At 44.9% G+C, this 15,546-nt stretch overlaps 1 protein-coding gene across 1 annotated transcript in view; it reads right to left on the bottom strand.

Annotated features, from left to right (window-relative positions):
* Positions 1–15,546, bottom strand: part of ZNF831 (zinc finger protein 831) — a 79,294-nt gene that overhangs the window by 45,910 nt on the left and 17,838 nt on the right. Inside the window, exon 3 of the mRNA XM_065893590.1 lies at positions 3,906–4,057. Within this exon, the coding sequence (XP_065749662.1) occupies positions 3,906–4,057 (152 nt within the window). The remainder of the gene's footprint in view (positions 1–3,905; positions 4,058–15,546) is intronic.

Genomic DNA, 15,546 nt, shown 5'->3' with positions numbered 1-15,546 from the left:
TCCTCCCCCCACAAAAATATACGTTTGCATGCATTCACAAGTATACTCACGCGCACACACACACACACACACACACACACACACACACACACACACCCCGTGAGGTCAGCTCTCTCACTGAGCAGCCAGCTCTGATCTCTCCAACCAGGACCTGCCAGGTCAAAGGACACAAGAAATTTGTTTGTAAATGGTGGGCGACCAAGGACCATCTTTAGGTTCCTTTGAAGTAACAGCACTCTGTCTTCAAACACCCAACACTCTGAGTGCCTGTCACTCTGTTGTGAAACACTGGCTTTGGGAGATGGTGTAAATAAACTTCCCAAGCTCCTTTGATTTCCAGGTGGTATTTATTTTAATGCACTCTACCGCCTGCCCGCAACCCAGTGATGTCCATAACAGCCCGTCCACTCCGGGCTTGCTGGTTTACCCAACCTGCCATCCTTGTTCCCTCTCTGACACTTCAATAAGGAATGGGGGTGGCGGGGTGATTAATATTCCCCGGGCCAATGCTTAGACCACACCCCACAGGCTCACATCTGTCCTGAGTGGACACTGTGGCAGGAGGGAGCCCTTTGAAAATGGGCACCAGTGACCCAGACCTCTGACTCAACTGGCTGTTCCAGTAACAAACATGAAAGTGCAGACATGTGTCACCACCCTGGGCTGTTGCTGCAACATTATTACCTACACGGAGGGAGGGACACTAGGCTCCCAGGGGGATTTGCATTACATTTGGCCTCTCAGTCTTAGCTCCACATTTAGATTTCGTTTCTGGTTTTTTTTCTGTTTGGGGCTGGTTTTATCCCCCATTCACTGGGGCCCACAGTTTGCTCTTAGGATTTTGGTAGGAAAGGCCAATGTTGAGATCAGAAGTGTACAGAAGTGGGATTCTCCCAACATGGAGGGAGCAAGGCCATTCCCTGAGGCCAAGAGAAGCTTGTAAAGGAAAGACGGTGTGGAGAGGACCATGAAAGATCAGAGGCTTTCCAGCTGGTCTCTCTGCTGGCACTGGGGTCCCCCGGGGTACCATGAGCACACAGCGTACACATGTAAATTAGGAAGAGGCAACCACTGCCACTGGAGGATGTGTGGAAAGGTGTCCCCCACCCCCTTGGGAGAAGGAGGAAGGAGCTCCTTGCTTTGGGTTGACAGGCCCACAGTCAGAGCAAAAGGCTGCCCCAACCAGTGGTGGCTGGATTTCAGCCCCTATGGACACCATCCACACAGCCACACTCAGAGGCCCTGCCCACCCCCTATCCAGCCGGCCACAGGCCTTCTTCCCAAAGAGAAGCGAATAGGGCCCCTTACCCAACACACCCGTCTCACGATCAGAGCTGCCTGTAGTCACTTGGACAAGACTCCCCACAAGTGTGAACACATCCTGCTGGGTGGTGGGCTGGGTGATCCCGTTTTAATGAATACATACTGATTTAAGCTTATAATAGAACTTTCCTGCCAAAGCTGTTTGCACACCCCAAGAGCACAGATGATGGGCATTATTGTAAATTGAGTGTTCATGGGTGCTGCTGCCTTTTCCACTTAGAGACACATTTTAAGGTCCCTTCTGTCGGTTCCCAGATAGGGGGAAAGTTGTTGAAGTGGTTAGTGGTTGAATCATGCCTCCCCCTCCAAGTCCTAAGCCACAGAACCTGTGACTGTGACCTTACTTGGAAAAAGGTATTTGCACATGAAATGAAGAATCTCAAAATAAGATCATCCTGGATTTAGGGCGAGCCCTAAATTCAATGGCAAGTGTCCTTATAAGAGAAACACAGAGGGAGATTTGACCCACAGGAACACAGGGGAGAAGCCCTGTGAAGATGAAGACAGAGATTGGAGTGATGCGGCCACAAGCCAAGGATGCCTGGAGTCCCCAGAAGCTGAGAGGCAGGGAAGGATCCTCCCCTAGAGGCTTCGGAGAGACAGCGAGACTCCTGGCCTCCAGAACTGGGAGAGAATACACCTTGGACCAAGTTTGTGGCAATTTCCTTGGCCGCCATAGGCAATTTTCTTCCCCAGTCCAGAAAGCCTCTGTTCTATTCTCCCTACACCTGAATTTCCAGAAGAAGCCGTCTCTCTCCCGAGAAAACTCCCCCTTTGGGCTCTTCCTCCAACCCTGACCTTGTCCTCTGCTAAACAACAGGCACACTGGTTACCACGCGCTCCACACTCACTTGGCACTCAGCACACGCCAGATCTTAATGCACGTATGCTTATTATGCTCAGGAGATAATTACAATCAACATTTATCACCTGCCTTGGAGTCTGCAAATTCCCTGCCGCACACGAGCTCGCTCTATCCTCACACTGAGCCATTGGGTGGGCAAGACCTCCATCAACGGCCTCGCTGCACAGACAGGAGATTCCTAGGAGGGAGCTCACTGACCCGCCAGTGTCATTCCCCAAGTGATTTGAGCAAAGGATGGACAGCAAGCCTGTCTGTCTGTCTTCACCCTGAACCACATTTACCCAGAGCAGGGATTGTCGTCTTTTCCCTTTCAGTTTCTAGCACGGAGCTTAGCAATGGAAACAGAAGCTGATGCAAGTTTCCAGGAGCAGCTTGATTCAGCTCTATTTATGGTGCTGGGAAGAGAGCTGGTGGGAAAGCACTGCCATTAGGGACAAGTGATAGAGTTCTGGTGGGTTCTGGTGGGTTCTGCTGTGGAGGTGGTATCGCCCATGAACACCCCAATGGGCAGTTCCATTGGCTGTATCCATCTGACCAGGAGGAAAGCAGTGGAGTTCAAGGTGATGAGCCACAGAAAATGAAGAAAGGGCAAAACCAGGTGCCCTGACTGCACTTTTGTCTACACCCACTCAGCCTCCCCCCCGTGAGGTCTTAACCCTTGACGTTCCATAAAAAGACCGTGCTTTTGCCTTCCACAACTGGCCATCCAGTTGAGCAAATACCTACCTTGATTTAAACTCTCACTGAGAAAAAGACTAATCCTCGTCCTTGCCTGCCTACCAGAGAGGGCGTCAGGGTTGGAGGTGGGGGGTCGAGGGGCAGCATGGAAGCACCATCTGCCCGCAGGGGGCGCTAGAGCCACACAGAGGGGGAGGGGGAGGGGCCCCAGCCAACTGTCTCCAGGGACCAAAACCGCAGCCAGCAGGCAGAGCCCAGGGTCAGCCCTTGAGCCAAACAAACAGCAATCAGCCACAAAAGGGTGGTAATTCAGTCACCACTGGCCAGATGGGACCGGCCACCTTCTCAAATATGGTCTCCATCTTCCCCAGTCAACACATTGCCAGCAAGGCTAAGGCTGGGCTCATGACTGCCAGGCAGATGGGAGGAAGGGAGGGAAATTGTGGGCCAGAGAAGTTACGCGATTTGCCCTCGTTGCCCAGTGACTGCACCTTAAAATAGCCCTTTTCCAGGAAGCAGCCTCCATTAGTTCATCCTTTGTTTGTTTCCGAGAATGATGGAGAGGGCCCCACTTACCACCTCCCGTGGAAGCATGTTCCCTGCAGCTCTCACATCATAACTCCTCCCTATTCTTCTATCTCACATTCATTCAAAAGCCCATCCACTGACCCATTTTAGCCTCACAACGGCCCCGTGGAAAGAACCCAGTGAACTTCCTCCTTAATGATGGGAAAAAGTAGAGGCACCCAGAGTTCCAATTCAGGTTTTCCAGGTCCTGGAGGGAATCTGTACTTGGACAGGGCTGAGCATCCGTGGCCAGTACTTGAGGACGTCTGTTGTCTTCTCAATACTGGATTCTCAATATCCTCACCCAGGACCCTCTCCCCTAGTTTAGGGTCTTGACTGTCCCACATCACCCCACATGCATCCATCTCCCTGCTGGACTTCAGGCTCCGGACAGCAAGGATGGCTGCTCTGTTCATTTCATATCCCAGCAGCCTGGTGCCGGGTTTGGATGCACCTCCAAGGAGAGCCTTACCTGCCGTTTCGGAAGAAGCCTGCCCGCAGGTCCTGCGTGGGGCCGGCCCCTCGGATGGGGGTGAACGGCCGTCTTTTCTCAGCACCCAGTGTGGCTTCCTCAGTCTGCTGGCTCTCAGCTGGAAACGACTTCGCAAGAAATTCCCTTTGTACCTGGGGAACGAGAAGCACGTGTGCAGTGATCAGCCTTGAGAGTGTGTCCGGGAGCTCACAGGCACAAAAATCCAAGACAGGATATGCCCAGAGAATAAAATCCAGGTCCGTGTGGGAAGCCTGGGAGAACACAGGGACGTGAGGTCCAGGCAGCTCATCAGCTGTCAGGAACCCCTTTTCCCTCCAATCCTCATTCTCCCGCCAGGACGCGGGGATGAAAACAGGACGCAACTCGGGCGGCCGTTGTAGGGATGAAATGAGATAGTGCCTAGAAAATGCTTCCCACACCACTTAGCACACAACAAGCGCTTAATAAAGGTCAGTTGCTGTAATTAAATACTGAATTATATGGTCTTGACTACTTACTAAACAGGCTGTCCAGTAGAACTTTCCACAGTGATGGGCGTCTTCTATAACCTGCATGGACCAATAGGGTGGCCACTAACCACAGGCAGCTCTAGAGTGAGTGAAATGTAGTTCATGTGTCCGAGGAACTGAGCTTTACATTCAATTTCATTTTAATGAGTTTAAAGAGCCACTGGTGGCTAGTGCCTACCGTTATTGGACAGGTCACGCCCAAAGCATCTCCTCTGAAAAAACGGGCATCACACATGCGACCCCTAGAGAAGCTCTTCCAGATCATCTGGTCTGTGTAAAATAGAAAGCTAGTGGGAAGCAGCCGCATAGCACAGGGAGACCGGCTCCAGGCTTGTGACCACCTACAGGGGTGGGATAGGGAGGGTGGGAGGGAGGGAGACGCAAGAGGGAGGGGAGATGGGGACATATGTATACGTATAACTGATTCACTTTGTTATACAGCAGAAACTAACACACCATCGTAAAGCAATTATACTCCAATAAAGATGTTAAATAAATAAAAGGTGAAATAAACATTCAAAAAAATATAATAATCTCTAAAACAGAGCCTTCACATCCCAGGGGGAGGGCACGACAAGGGTAGAGAAAGAAAACAGTGAGCTTCTCAGCATCACTATTAGAGAAATGCTAATCAAAACTACAATGTGAGACTTCCGGGAGGATGGCGGAAGGGTAAGACGCGGAGATCACCTTCCTCCCCACAGATACACCAGAAAATACATCTACACGTGGAACAACTCCTACAGAACACCTACTGAACGCTGGCAGAAGACCTCAGACCTCCCAAAAGGCAAGAAACCCCCCACGTACTTGGGTAGGGAAAAAGAAAAAAGAATAAACAGAGGCGAAAGCTTCGGGTTTGCGGAGGAGAGCGAAGCCAAAGGGGTGCGGAGGGAAAAGCGGGAAGACTACTGCACAGAGGATCGGTGCCGACCAGCACTCACCAGCCGAGAGGCTTGTCTGCTCCCCCGCCGGGGCGGGCGGGGCTGGGAGCTGAGGCTCGGGATCCGGTAGGAGCGCCGGGAGAGGACTGGGGTTGGCGGCGTGAACACAGCCTGCAGGGGGTTAGTGCACCACGGCTGGCCGGGAGGGAGTCCGGGGAAAAGTCTGGAGCTGCCGAAGAGGCAAGAGACTTTTTCTTCCCTTTGTTTCCTGGTGCGCGAGGAGAGGGGATTTAAGAGCGCTGCTTAAAGGAGCTCCAGAGACGGGCGCGAGCCGCGGCTAAAAGCGCGGACCCCAGAGATGGGCACGAGACGCTAAGGCTGCTGCCGCCGCCACAAAGAAGCCTGTGTGCGAGCACAGGTCACTCTCCACACCTCCCCTCCCGGAGCCTGTGCAGCCCGCCACCGCCAGGGTCCCGGGATCCAGGGACAACTTCCTCGGAAGAACGCATGGCGCGCCTCACGCTGGCGCAACGTCACGCCGGCCTCTGCCGCCGCAGGCCCGCCCCGCCTCCGTGCCCCTCCCTCCCCCAGCCTGAGTGAGCCAGAGCCCCCGAATAAGCGGCTCCTTTAACCCCGTCCTGTCTGAGCGAAGAACAGACGCCCTCCGGCGACCTACACGCAGAGACGGGGCCAAATCCAAAGCTGAGCTCCGGGAGCTGTGTGAACAAAGAAGAGAAAGGGAAATCTCTCCCAGCAGCCTCAGGAGCAGCGGATTAAAGCTCCACAATTAACTTGATGTACCCTGCATCGGTGGAATACCTGAATAGACAACGAATCATCCCAAATTGAGGAGATGGACTTTGAGAGCAAGATTTATGATCTTTTTCCCCTTTTCCTCTTTTTGTGACTGTGTATGTGTATGCTTCTGTGTGAGATTTTGTCTGTAGAGCTTTGCTTCCACCATTAGTCCTATGGTTCTATTCGTCCGTTGTTTTTTTTTTCTCTTAATAATTATTTTTTTATTTTAATAACTTTATTATATTTTATTTTACTTTATCTTCTTTCTTTCTCTTTTTCCTTCCTTCCTTCCCTCCTTCTTCCCTCCCTCCCTCCTTCCTTTCTTTCTACTTCTAATAATTCTTTCTTTCTACTTTATCTCTCTTTTCTTCTGAGCCATGTGGATGAAAGGCTCTTGGTGCTGCAGCCAGGAGTCAGTGCTGTGCCTCTGAGGTGAGAGAGCCAACTTCAGGACACTGTTCCACAAGAGACCTCCCAGCTCCACATATCAAACGGCGAAAATCTCCCAGAGATCTCCATCTCAACACCAGCACCCAGCTTCACTCAACGACCAGCAAGCTACAGCGCTGGAAATCCTATGCCAAACAACTAGCAAGACAGGAACACAACCCCAACCATTAGCAGAGAGGCTGCCCCAAATCATAATAAGTCCACAGACACCCCACAACACACCACCAGACGTGGACCTGCCGACCAGAAAGATAAGATCCAGCTTCATCCAACAGAGCACAGGCACCCGTCTCCTCCACCAGGAAGCCTACACAACCTACTGAACCAACCTTAGCCACTGGGGACAGACACCAAAAACAACGGGAACTACGAACCTGTAGCCTGCAAAAAGGAGACCCCCAAACACAGTAAGATAAGCAAAATGAGAACACAGAGAAACACACAGCAGTTGAAGGAGCAAGATAAAAACCCACCAGACCTAACAAATGAAGAGGAAATAGGCAGTCTACCTGAAAAAGAATTCAGAATAATGATAGTAAAGATGATCCAAAATCTTGGAAATAGAATAGACAAAATGCAAGAAACAGTTAACAAGGACCTAGAAGAACTACAGATGAAACAAACAACAATGAACAACGCAATAAGTGAAATTAAAAATACTCTAGATGGGATCAATAGCAGAATAACTGAGGCAGAAGAACGGATAAGTGACCTGGAAGATAAAAGAGTGGAAATAACTACTGCAGAGCAGAATAAAGAAAAAAGAATGAAAAGAACTGAGGACAGTCTCAGAGACCTCTGGGACAACATTAAATGCACCAACATTCGAATTATAGGGGTTCCAGAAGAAGAAGAGAAAAAGAAAGGGACTGAGAACATATTTGAAGAGATTATAGTTGAAAACTTCCCTAATATGAGAAAGGAAATAGTTAATCAAGTCCAGGAAGCACAGAGAGTCCCATACAGGATAAATCCAAGGAGAAACACGCCAAGACACATATTAATCAGACTGTCAAAAATTAAATACAAAGAGAACATATTAAAAGCAGCAAGGGAAAAACAACAAATAACACACAAGGGAATCCCCATAAGGTTCACAGCTGATCTTTCAGAAGAAACTCTGCAAGCCAGAAGGGACTGTCAGGACATATTTAAAGTGATGAAGGAGAAAAACCTGCAACCAAGATTACTCTACCCAGCAAGGATCTCATTCAGATTTGATGGAGAAATTAAAGCTGTTACAGACAAGCAAAAGCTGAGACAGTTCAGCACCACAAAACCAGCTCTACAACAAATGCTAAAGGAACTTCTCTAGGCAAGAAACACAAGAGAAGGAAAAGACCTACAACAATTACAAATAATGAACCCACAACAATTAAGAAAATGGGAATAGGAACATACATATCGATAATTACCTTAAATGTAAATGGACTAAATGCTCCCACCAAAAGACACAGATTGGCTGAATGGATAAAGAAAGAAGACCCATATATTTGCTGTCTACAAGAGACCCACTTCAGGCCTAGAGACACATACAGACTGAAAGTAAGGAGACAGAAAAAGATATTTCATGCAAATGGAAACCAAAAGAAAGCTGGAGTAGCAATTCTCATATCAGACAAAATAGACTTTAAAATAAAGACTATTAGAAGAGACAAAGAAGGACACTACATAAAGATCAAGGGATCGATCCACGAAGAAGATATAACAATTGTAAATATTTATGCACCCAACATAGGAGCACCTCAATACATAAGGCAAATACTAACAGCCATAAAAGGGGAAATCCACAGTAACACATTCATGGTAGGGGACTTTAACACCCCACTTTCACCAATGGACAGATCATCCAAAATGAAAATAAATAAGGAAACACAAGCTTTAAATGATACATTAAACAAGATGGACTTAATTGATATTTATAGGACATTCCATCCCAAAACAACAGAATACACAATTTTTCTAGTGCTCATGGAACATTCTCCAGGATAGATCATATCCTGGGTCACAAATCAAGCCTTGGTAAATTTAAGAAAATTGAAATGGTATCAAGTATCTTTTCCAACCACAACACTATGAGACTAGATTTCAATTACAGGAAAAGATCTGTAAAAAATACAAACACATGGAGGCTAAACAATACACTACTTAAAAACGAAGTGATCACTGAAGAAATCAAAGAGGAAATTAAAAAATACCTAGAAACAAATGACAATGGAGACACGACAACCCAAAATCTATGGGATGCAGCAAAAGCAGTTCTAAGAGGGAAGTTTATAGCAATACAATCCTACCTTAAGAAACAGGTAAGAACAGGAAACATCTCAAATAAACAACCTAACCTTACACCTAAAGCAATTACAGAAAGAAGAACAAAAAAGCCCCAAAGTTAGCAGAAGGAAAGAAATCATAAAGATCAGATCAGAAATAAAGAAAAAGAAATGAAGGAAACGATAGCAAAGAGCAATAAAACTAAAAGCTGGTTCTTTGAGAAGATAAACAAAAGTGATAAACCATTAGCCAGACTCATCAAGAAAAAAAGGGAGAAGACTCAAGTCAATAGAATTAGAAATGAAAAAGGAGAAGTAACAACTGACACTGCAGAAATACAAAAGATCATGAGAGATTACTATGGGCAACTCTATGCCAATAAAATGGACAACCTAGAAGAAATGGACAAATTCTTAGAAAGGCACAACCTGCCAAGACTGAATCAGGAAGAAAGAGAAAATATGAACAGACCAATCACAAGCACTGAAATTGAAACTGTGATTAAAAATCTTCCAACAAACAAAAGCCCAGGACCAGATGGCTTCACAGGCGAATTCTATCAAACATTTAGAGAAGAGATAACACCTATCCTTCTCAAACTCTTCCAAAATATAGCAGAGGGAGGAACACTCCGAAACTCATTCTACGAGGCCACCATCGCCCTGATACCAAAACCAGACAAGGATGTCACAAAGAAAGAAAACTACAGGCCAATATCACTGATGAACATAGATGCAAGAATCCTGAACAAAATACTAGCAAACAAAATCCAACAGCACATTTAAAGGATCATACACCATGATCAAGTGGGGTTTATTCCAGGAATGCAAGGATTCTTCAATACACGCAAATCAATCAACGTGATACACCATATTAACAAACTGAAGGAGAAAAACCATATGATCATCTTAATAGATGCACGGAAAGCTTTTGACAAAATTCAACACCCATTTATGATAAAAACACTGCAGAAAGTAGGCATGGGGGAACTTTCCTCAACATAATAAAGGCCATATATGACAGACCCACAGCCAGCATCATCCTCAACGGTGAAAAACTGAAAGCATTTCCACTAAGATCAGGAACAAGACAAGGTTGCCCACTCTCGCCACTCCTATTCAACAGAGTTTTGAAAGTTTCAGCCACAGCAATCAGAGAAGAAAAGGCAATAAAAAGAATCCACGTCAGAAAAGAAGAAGTAAAGCTGTCACTGTTTGCAGACGACATGATACTACTATACATAGAGAATCCTAAAGATGCTACCAGAAAACTACTAGAGCTAATCAATGAATTTGGTAAAGTAGCAGGATACAAAATTAATGCACAGAAATCTCTGGCATTCCTATACACTAAGGATGAAAAATCTGAAAGTGAAATCAAGAAAACACTTCCATTTACCATTGCAACAAAAAGAATAAAATATCTAGGAATAAACCTACCTAAGGAGACAAAAGACCTGTATGCAGAAAATTATAAGACACTGATGAAAGAAATTAAAGATGATACAAATAGATGGAGAGATATACCATGTTCTTGGATTGGAAGAATCAACATTGTGGAAATGACTCTACTACCCAAAGCAATCTACAGATTCAACGCGATCCCTATCAAACTACCACTGGCATTTTTCACAGAACTAGAACAAATCACAAATTGTGATTTGTATGGAAACACAAAAGACCCCAAATAGCCAAAACAATCTTGAGAACGAAAAATGGAGCTGGAGGGCTTCCCTGGTGGCGCAGTGGTTGAGAGTCCGCCTGCCGATGCAGGGGACAAGGGTTCGTGCCCCGGTTCGGGAAGATCCCACATGCCGCAGAGGGGCTGCGCCCGTGAGCCATGGCCGCTGAGCCTGCGCATCCGGAGCCTGTTGCTCCGCAACGGGAGAGGCCACAGCAGCGGGAGGCCCGCGTACCGCAAAAAAAAAAAAAAAAAAAAAAAAAAAGAAAAATGGAGCTGGAAGAATCAGGCTCCCTGACTTCAGACTATACTACAAAGCTACAGTAATCAACCAGTATGGTACTGACACAAAAACAGAAAGATAGATCAATGGAACAGGATAGAAAGCCCAGAGATAAACCCACGCACATATGGTCACCTTGTCTTTGATAAAGGAGGCAGGAATGTACAGTGGAAAAAGGACAGCCTCTTCAATAAGTGGTGCTGGGAAAACTGGACAGCTACATGTAAAAGTGTGAGATTAGATCACTCCCTAACACCATACACAAAAATAAGCTCAAAATGGGTGAAAGACCTAAATGTAAGGCCAGAAACTATCAAATTCTTAGAGGAAAACATAGGCAGGACACTCTATGACATAAATCACAGCAAGGTCCTTTTTGACCCACCTCCTAGAGAAATGGAAATAAAAACAAAAATAAACAAATGAGACCTAATGAAACTTCAAAGCTTTTGCACAGCAAAGGAAACCATAAACAAGACCAAAAGACAACCCTCAGAATGGGAGGAAATATTTGCAAATGAAGCAACTGACAAAGGATTAATCTCCAAAATTTATAAGCAGCTCATGCAGCTTAATAACAAAAAAACAAACAACCCAATCCAAAAATGGGCAGAAGACCTAAATAGACATTTCTCCAAAGAAGATATACAGACTGCCAACAAACACATGAAAGGATGCTCAACATCACTAATCATTAGAGAAATGCAAATCAAAACTACAATGAGATATCATCTCACACCAGTCAGAATGGCCATCATCAAAACATCTAGAAACAATAAATGCTGGAGAGGGTGTGGAGAAAAGCGAACCCTCTTGTACTGTTGGTGGGAATGTAAATTGATACAGCCACTGTGGAGAACAGTATGGAGGTTCCTTAAAAAACTACAAATAGAACAACCATATGACCCAGCAATCCCACTACTGGGCATATACCCTGAGAAAACCATAATTCAAAAAGAGTCATGTACCAAAATGTTCATTGCAGCTGTATTTACAATAGCCCGGAGATGGAAACAACCTAAGTGTCCATCATCGGATGAATGGATAAAGAAGATGTGGCACATATATACAATGGAATATTACTCAGCCATAAAAAGAAACGAAATTGAGCTATTTGTAATGAGGTGGATAGAACTAGAGTCTGTCATACAGAGTGAAGTAAGTCAGAAAGAGAGAGACAAATACCGTATGCTAACACATATATATGGAATTTAAGAAAAAAAATGTCATGAAGAACCTAGGGGTAAGACAGGAATAAAGACACAGACCTACTAGAGAATGGACTTGAGGATATGAGGAGGGGAAAGGTAAGCTCTGACAAAGCGAGAGAGAGGCATGGTCATATACACACTACCAAAAATAAGTTAGATAGCTAGTGGGAAGCAGCCGCATAGCACAGGGAGATCAGCTCGGTGCTTTGTGACCGCCTGGAGGGGTGGGATAGGGAGGGTGGGAGGGAGGGAGACGCAAGAGGGAAGACATATGGGAACATATGTATATATATATAACTGATTCATTTTGTTGTAAAGCAGAAACTAACATACCATTGTAAAGCAATTATACTCCAATGAAGATGTTAAAAAAAGAAAAAGAAAATACTTTAAAACACATATCTACAAAGTACATTGATTTTTTTAATCGATTCCATTTTATTGATTTTATGAAATAGGTTAATCATTCATATTTCACTTCAGATTATAAATGGTTTTGATATTGCTTTCTAAGATACGAAATCTTTAATCTTCCTAATAAAATTAAACCTTAAAAAAAAGAGAAACAAAAATAAAGTATTCCCTTCTAATAAGGAAATAGTAAAGATACACGTAAAAACCAAAAGACCAGTAAATATATTCAAAGTCAAGCTTGGCTACCCATGAAAATACTAGATAAAAGCTGGTATTGTAGAGTTGATTTAAACACAAGTGAAGAATCTGTTGAGGACCAGGGTTCTACCAGAATGTTGAGATTACCAATTCAATTTTGTGATACAATTTTATGATATTGTTCCTATATATCATAAAAGGAAATCTCCTGTAACAGAATCTGACCATTTTCTGATCACCTGAAGTCTTACCACCAATGATGAAGTGCTTATTCCTAGTGGATCCATTGATGATCCCCCGGAAAGGCTTAGAGAGAGACCTTCCAGCAACCCCTGCCCATCAGAGCCACTTCCAGAAATGCAGAGGGCTTGTGATTGTAACCAGAAGTCACAACTCAGCCAAGGCTTCTTAATCACAGGATGCCTTCCTGAGGCCTCCTGTCTTGCTGCTGGAAATGGCCAGCAAGGAACACATGTCAAAGTGAGCCCCACAACTGGGAAGTCTCGTCTAAAATGACTGAGGTTAAGTCTAAATACTGAGCACCCAGCTCAGGACCCTTAATCAATGTCTTTTGTTTGTTTGTTTTTAATGACCCCAAAAGAAAGGACAGAGGGAGGGAGGAAGACAAAGGTAGAAGGACCCGAATATGTGACATGGTGTCTATGGTCTATGGGAACTGCTTAGACAGTTATTCCTTATGGTAGGGATTATTGTAACCATAACTCTAAACTGTTATTTAAATGACAAACATCCTACATATCATTTACAACAAAACATGTAAGACATGCATTTATGGTTTCTTAATTTGTGCAAAATCTGGTATCTATCAAAGCAACATGACAAGCCAGAGGCTTCTAAATAATCCTAAAAAATAAAAATAAAAATAATTTTTAAGGAAACTATCAGCATTGCCCTCTACCTCTGGGCAGGCCTATGCAGCTATTCAAAACCAACTGGTGCTTATTTTACGCTTAATGTTTGGTTTTTTTTTTTTTAACATCTTTATTGGAGTTTAGTTGCTTTACAATGCTATGTTAGTTTAAATAAAAAACAAACAAACAAACAGAAAAACTACAATGAGGTAGCACCTCACACCATCAGAATGCCATCATTAAAAATTCTACAAATAACAAATGCTGGAGAGGGCATGGAGAAATGGGAACCCTCCTACACTGTTGATGGAAATGTATATTGGTACAGCCACTGTGGAAAACAGTACGGAGGTTCCTCTAAAAACTAAGCATAGAGTTGTCATATGATCCAGCTATCCCACTCCTGGGGATATATCCAGACAAAACTATAATTCAAAAAGATACAAGCACTCCTATGTTCATAGCAGCACTATTCACAATAGCCAAGACATGGAAACAACCTAAATGTCCATTGACAGATGAATGGATAAAGAAGATGTGGTATATATATACAACGGAATACTACTCAGCCATAAAAAAATAATGAAATAATGTCATTTGCAGCGACATGAGACCTAGACATTATCATACTAAATGAAGTAAGTCAGAAAGAGAAAGACAAATACCGTACGATACCACTTACGTGTGGAATCTAAAATATGACACAAATGAACTTAACTACAACACAGAAACGGGCTCACATACATAGAGAACAGATGTGTGGTTGCCAAGTGGGGGGAGCGGAGAGAAATGGATTGGGAGTTTGGGATTCGCACATGCAAACTATTACATATGGAATGGATAAATAGCAAGGTCCTGCTGTATAGCACAGGGAACTATATTCAATATCCTGGGATAAACGAAAAGAATGTGTGTGTATATATATAGATACATAACTGAATCACTTTGCTGTACAGCAGAAATTAACACAACACTGTAAATCAACTATACTTCAATAAAATAAATTTAGAAAGAATACTGAGCTTCTATCTACAGTTACTTTTATCTAGACTTTCTTGTACCTATTGTTGCGGGCCCTTTGTAATGCACTTAATACATCAGGGGAGTAGAACAGATGGATAACGTAAATGAACAGTTGTGCATTTCTTAGGGTGCAAAAAGCTAAAAATTTTTTACCAATAAGAATGCACAGCAGAAAGCAGACCAGCAAGCTGGTCTAGCCCCCCACTTGGCAGGTGAAAGAACTGAGAGGCAGAACGCCTGCAATACGCCCTAAGACTCGAAGCCCTGCAGCCAGGTGGGAGCTAAACTCTTGACTCGAGTCCCTGAACCATTGTGACCATTATCAGTGCTCAGCTCTTTGGAAAGATCTTTGCACCGCTTCTAGCTGCCTGGTCGAGCCACAGGGACTCCCTTCCCTTTGCAAGCCTCAGTTTACAAGAATTCTGTTCCCTCGATGATGCTCTTTAGAGCCACCAGGCTGGGGAGGAAGGCGAGGTAACCTGCTTGGCCATTTTTCTTTCTCATTTGTCTGAGCTGCCGCCAACATCCAGCCGCAGTCCCCTAATAATCAGGGCTGCTTGCAGAAGTTAAGTAAGATCTGCAGAATTCCGTATCCTCTTGGGCGCTCATTTTCATAGCAGCAACAAGGAAAAAGCGACTTTTTCTTCATCTTTTTCATGTCTGGGAGAGGCTCCACTTACAGGCACTATGGCCTCCTGGGCCCTGGGCAGGAGCTGTCACTCCCCAGCGGTGCCTTCCTGGTTCTTTGAAGCAACGCATCCCTGCTTGTCAAGACTCCAGGTTCCTGAAAGACTATCTGAGCCCGGGTGGAGAGCAACGGGGCTGCCGTTCTGCTAATCACAAATCCCTGAACCAGTCGGGGCTCCTGCTGGGCCGGGGGAGAGTGATTTCCAAGTACAGAGACAAAGGCAGGAAGGAAGGTAGGAGGTGTGGGAGCATTCTTCCCCTGTGTGCCGTGGGTCACCTTTGCCCCCAGTCAGTGGGTGACTGCCTACAAGCTGGCAGGTGTTAAGAATGGCACAGTTTG

Source organism: Phocoena phocoena, chromosome 15 (assembly GCF_963924675.1).
Source record: "Phocoena phocoena chromosome 15, mPhoPho1.1, whole genome shotgun sequence".
Lineage (NCBI taxonomy): Eukaryota > Metazoa > Chordata > Mammalia > Artiodactyla > Phocoenidae > Phocoena > Phocoena phocoena.
This window is presented reverse-complemented; position numbering and strand designations above follow the sequence as displayed.